General features: G+C 34.9%; 1 protein-coding gene across 2 annotated transcripts in view; it reads left to right on the top strand.

The window, feature by feature from the left end:
- ASCC3 (activating signal cointegrator 1 complex subunit 3) overlaps positions 1-6,000 on the top strand; it is a 241,478-nt gene that overhangs the window by 30,997 nt on the left and 204,481 nt on the right. For both annotated transcript variants that reach the window (XM_026038316.1, XM_026038315.1), the window contains one exon: positions 5,304-5,424. In XM_026038316.1, coding sequence (XP_025894101.1) covers positions 5,304-5,424 — 121 coding nt within the window. The remainder of the gene's footprint in view (positions 1-5,303; positions 5,425-6,000) is intronic.

Here is a 6,000-nt window from a genome sequence, read left to right as displayed (position 1 = left end):
CTCTCTCTCTCTCTGTCTCTCTCTCTCTGTCTCTCTCTCTCTCTCTCTATATATATAGCAGCTATCTTCAATGTCTGTGATTTTATTACTGTACCTTCTAAATAATAGCTAGGTTTCCCTGTGTGAGCCTCTTCAGGATTTTTCTCCAGACAGCTTTTGCTGTAGCTGTAGCCCAAGGAGAAAAAAAGAAAGTATATTCCCTCTAGTTACTTAAAATGAAGAACTCTTTTCAGTTACTTAATAGCTATAAAGAAAGAACAAGTTTGAGGTCATGCAAAAGAGATGGTTGTTCCAAAGATCTTTCCAAATTGTGCTGTGTAGAGCAAACCCATCTGTGAGCAAGCAAGCGAGTGAAGGTGTAGCAAGTAGTGGTGTAGGTGCTGCTTTGCAACCTAGACCAGCTGGTAGGCTGCAAGGCAGAGAACTGCAGAGAGCTGGTGCTGAGGGTTGACCAAATCAGGTATTCTGTCTCATTCAATGCCTCAGAGCGATTTATAAACCATACAAGCAGGGTATTAGAACCCCTAGTCAGGGCTCGTTCGCATTTTAAAAGCAAAATCTTACCTGAGACTTTGAGAATTTTTCCTCTCTCCCATGCGCAAGAACTAAGAAAGTGCCATGTTGATGGCAAATGAATTGTGAAAGAAAATAACATATGCAGTTCTATGCCATAATTGAGGTCATGCTAAGAAGATGATTCCTCCAGGGTTCTTTTCAAATTGCACATTTGAGAACTGAAAAGCAAATATTAGCTCTGCTAACATTTAGAGTAACGCTCTTGTTGCGATCTTGAACTGTGAGTTCAACAGTAAGGATGTACTTTTTATAGCTGAGCCTCCGTCATGCATCTCACTGGGGTTCAGCTTCTTGCTTGGTGTCTGCTGTGGCCTCGAGACTTCTGTCTCTGTCTCCTTGCCTTTTTCCATGTAACTAGAAATTATTAGCATGGGGACCTTGCGTCACCATTCTAATGCAGTGTGACACTTCTTGTCCCTTGGTTCCTAAATTGATTACTCATTACACTTTCTTCCTGATATTAAGTCTATGCACATAAAATGAAATTTAAGAATCAGTCAAATAAATGTGAGTGTGACCGTATATCACTTTCATCTTTGCCTTTATGGTCACTGAGCAATAGCTGAAGTCATCTGGGACCTTCATTATTGGAGACAGTCAGAGTTGCCTTTTGAGCACCATCTATTATCCACTTTGAGGTACGTAATAGTATGGCCAGTATTCAAGAAACTGCCGATTGACATGCAGCTTCTTCAACTATTGCCTGCTGTCTGGTTCATCTCATAATAATTTGATTAGAAGGTGGAGATTCCTTTGTCTAGGCCCAGGAACTTGAATATTCATATTTCAGGACTAGCACCTGCCAGCACCAGGATTTAAAAGATGATGATCTGGATAACTGTTGGCTTGGGACCCAGATTTCAGATGAAGTTATCCATTGTTTAATCTTTTTTTTTTCTTCAGGGATGTGAAATCTATTGACAGAGTTCAAGCTAAGGCTTAAGTGCTAGGAACATGTGCCTGCCATTCAATTCTGCATCTTTATTTCAAATAAAGAAGAAATTCTCTGTTTTGGAATGAACACTTGAGAAGGGTGACTGAAGCTGAGGAAGTTAGAAATCATTATGATGCCAGAAAGGTGATGAAAGCTATCAAAATCCCCCAATGCTTTGTAGTTTGAGAGTAACTTTCAAACTTAAAGAGCTGCTGCCTTTCCCAAATAAGGCTGAAAGGGGAAAAGTGACAGGACTCAAGTGAGCATTGAGCTCTTGGTAGCTCTGCAGGCTGCAATCACTCATGACAATAATTTGTCAATGGTTTGTGTGGCTCCTTGCAGAAAGTGACAGTGCGATTGCTGCCAGCTTCTCTTCCTCACCACAAAATGATTGATTGCCCAAATGGGATGGGATACACTGTGTTGCCATATCAGAAGGAAAAAAATAGTCTTTTGGAAGAGGGAGGATTTGAGCTTGTGGTTGCCATGTTTTTTCTTCTGATTTTTCACTTTCCGGTATATTGCAGCAACTTAAACGGGTGTTCTTTCAAAACTGAGATGGCCACAGATTAATGATTTGTAGGACAAAAAATGTCGTATTTGATGTTACCAAATATTTTTAAGATTTTTTTTTCTGTTGTCTACCTTTTTAGATATGTAAGCAAGCTGGCTGTCTCCTGCTGCCAATGTTGACCATGGATGTTGTCAATGACCACAACCATGTTGAGTGTTTGTAGTTTATAGCAGAGCAGAAAATAGTAATTTGATTTGGGATTTAATTGGCTTGAGATTCTTTGTGTTGGAGAAAGCATGCAGAGAAAATGATGTTTAGCTTATCTGTAAAGAACTTTTTTTTTGCAAACATTAAACAAAAACTTACTTAATTGCTACTTTTTTATGTGTGTTGAGGACAGTGTGGTGAGTGAATGAGATTTAATATTGTTTCGGGGCATACTGGGCACAAGTAATAACCCTGTATTTGAGTAATGCAAATTATGAAAGTATAAAGTTTTCTTTGTGCTTACATTAAGAATAGATTCTATTATGAATTAAATATTCCTAATTCCTAATGTTATTCCTAGGTATTTCTGAAATTCTGAATATTCCTAAATAACATTATTGAGTTGAGGAAAAGATATCCAGCTTATTCTTGGAAATTACATAACTTTTTTTTTTTTTAAACGTACAGCCTATAAGCTGCTCATTTTAGAGTTTTCTTTTTCTGTAGGCAATAGTTTCTGAACAACTTAACTTCTATTAACTTTCTTGAGATTTCTCATTTATTTAACATAAATTATTACTTAGCTTTTCTTTGAGTATTGATTGTGCTATTTGGTTCTTTATGGGGATCTTTAGCAGAATAGGAGCGCAGTAACCCTAAACACCATCAAGAAGAAGCCTGTGCTGTGTTACAAAGTGCTAGTCTCTTGTGAAAAGTACACAGTTTCTTGTATTTTTGGAAAATTGAAAAAATTTTGAAAATTGAAGTTTTTTTGAGTTGAAAAGTACAATTTCTTGCATGGGATATTTTCTGTGCTGTAGTCCCTCACTTCTCCTGTAAGATATAAGGAAATTTTCAATCAAGACAGCTTCTAATTTTCTCTTTCCTACTATTTGATCTACACAACTGCCCATCCTTATAAAGGATAAGTACTTTCCATGGTAAGATTGCTAGCATTAGTGAAGTTACTGCTCTGTAAAAATTTTGGCACCTCTTTCTCTTTTGAATAAACTAGTTTTGGCACCTCTTTCTCTTTTGAATAAAATAGTATGACTACTATTATCACAAATGTAATTCTTTCAATGGAAAGGTTTTGTTTCTTTTCAAAGATGACAAGTTTTGTGATACTTCTGAAGGGGCAGTGTTCACTTCATCTAAGTTGTATCCCAATAGGAGGTGGTGTTTTCTTTCCGGCTCATACATTCGTTGTAAGTTACCTTAGGATGCATCTTCTGGTTTGATCTTTAATGATTTCTATAATAACAGTTGTTATTCAAGTTGTTATTTAGTTAGTTATTTACTTTGGAGATTAAGGTTGCAATGAATGGCCAAATGGCCACAGATTTTCTGAAATACTAGATAGCCTTGGAAATGGATTTATTAAGTGGAGATTTCAACATGCTTTTGGAAGTCCAAATAAGTAAGGAGTTGACCTTTGATAGACCAGCATTCTGTGCCACATATTGATTATTATTAATTTTTTTGAAAACTGTGCTACATGATGAACAAATCTGAAGACCTCATTCATACAGATAAGTGCACAAATGGAGTTATTTCTGCTCTAGACAAACTTGTTGACTTTATGCATTGTTACAGGTGATGACGGAATCTTATCTTGTTCTTTAGCTTATTCTATATCTCCAAGCTCCCAGTTCCGCTTTTGTAGTTATTTCTTCCCTCCTTTCCTTATACATTTACTGCTGGAAAATAACCTGCTTCTGGAATTTTCTGTTACTTATCTGCCACTTTCTTCTGTAATACAAAGATGAAGTCCTCTTGAATCTGTAAATAATATTACCTAAAAGCTGAAAGTAAAGTGACAGTAAATAGCTATGCAAAAAAGCAAGAATTAATTGTGAGAAGGCTGGATAGAAAGAAATCCATTACAACTTGAGATCCCTGTTGGCAAATTGATACCAAGCCAGCAGTTCCTTATCCTGTGGTTTTGTAGTCTGTTATCCCTACACCGGTATGGAATTTTATATTTATCTATATGTATTGCATTCAGTCTTTAATTTGTCTGTTGAAGAAATAAGGAAATTAATGCATTTCAGAATTGCTATTTCATTATTTCTGCAGATTCTGACATCACTGTACTAATTTGCAGCCCCTCTTGGGCTGCAAACCAAAAATATCACTTTTTTTTTCTTTATTTTGAAATTACAGCTTGTATTATTAAATACAGGCTGACAAAAAGGGTTCACTGTTTTGATGAACTTGGCAGAGTTCAGACATTTTGCAAATATATAATGATGAAGCATAAAGTTATTTTGAGTGGTTCTCATGGGACAGTAGTCACAGGCAGCTAGTGCAGAAATCTCCATTAAAGAGTTTGCAAGTTAATATAGGGCAATAAGAGGTCTCTCTTTCTTTCACTTTCTTAGTTAGAACAGAAATAATCAAATCCTACAATAACAGCATCATGTTCTTTCCTAGAACATTAAATGACAGTAAATTATAAGTTTTATTCTTACATGAAAACTTGAAGTTGAGTGAAAATGTTAGTAACAAACTTTAAAAGCATTGAGAAGAAAGGACTTATTTTCCCATTTGAAAAACACAAACGTGGGAATAGGTTGTCTTTAAAAGCATTTAAAAATTAAGCGTGCGTTCTGAGTAACTTACCACTCTAGTGCTTTGATGTTTGAGGAAGTGTGTAGGGATAAGGACAAGAAAATGTTTTATTTTTAAAATATGTTTTAAATATTTTAAAAATAAAGTATAAAAAAACATTTAAAGTTATTATGTGGAAAAGGGAACTTGAGCAAGTTCAATTTTACATTAAAAAGTAAGCATTCTTTTTCTCAAAAGCCAGTTCTTGTTATTTAATAGGCAAAGTTCCTGGATTCTTAATTATTTACAACTGAAAATTTTCAATAGTTTTCCATATATGCATAGAGAATCTGTATGAATAGTAGCAGTGATATCTTTTGGACTGAATAACTTGGAATTGAAGTTCACTAATTTATTTGAACTCCTTACCTATCCTATTCCCATGGATAGAAGTATTGTAGTTCTGTTAAAAATTTACAGTGATTTGGATAGTGACTTACAACTTCTTTTTCTTTGCAGTTATTTGAACTTCTAGGCCCTGAAGGTTTTGAACTCATAGAAAAACTCCTGCAGAACAGATCTCTGATTGTGGAAAAATCTTTGTCTGGTTCAAATGAAAACAGGTTCCAGATTCTGCGAGGTAAGACAATTTTTATTCAAAACAGCATAAAAAATAACTGTTCTAATTGTTCATTTATATTTTAAGCAACAATATAATATGTGTCTATCTAAAAGAAAGGAAAAAAGAGAGGGAGAGGCAGTATTTGTGCGTCTTTTCTTTGAAACTGAAGAAGCTTGAAAGAGACTAGTCAAGTGTTTTGTAGGTCAGAGAGTATCTAAAACATTTGTGGCTTTTTTTTCTAGTTTGCATTAAATCATACCTGCTCTGTATTGTGTTTTCCACCACTGAAAAACAAAGGGAGGAGGGTAATTTATTTTAGTTCCTCTTGAAAACTGTTTTGCATTCTACATTGAAAAGTGCTTTTTTGTGGACTAACACTTTCAGTCTTATATTCTGAATATTTGCTCTAACTTTATATTGAAATGACTTTAAGGAAAATTGAATTTTGGAATTTTACTCTAATATCCTACTAATTCTGCTGCTATTCAAAATTTATAATGCAGATTTTTCTTGACTTTAAAGAACAGTCAACAACCCCTAATTGTAACCCTTCTTAAACAGATCTGTTTAACTATTCCCAGATCTGAAAAAACA

Source organism: Nothoprocta perdicaria, unplaced genomic scaffold (genome assembly GCF_003342845.1).
Source record: "Nothoprocta perdicaria isolate Ctin4 unplaced genomic scaffold, notPer1 scaffold_207, whole genome shotgun sequence".
NCBI lineage: Eukaryota > Metazoa > Chordata > Aves > Tinamiformes > Tinamidae > Nothoprocta > Nothoprocta perdicaria.
Note: the sequence above shows the minus strand (reverse complement) of the source record. Positions and strands in the feature narration are given on the sequence as shown.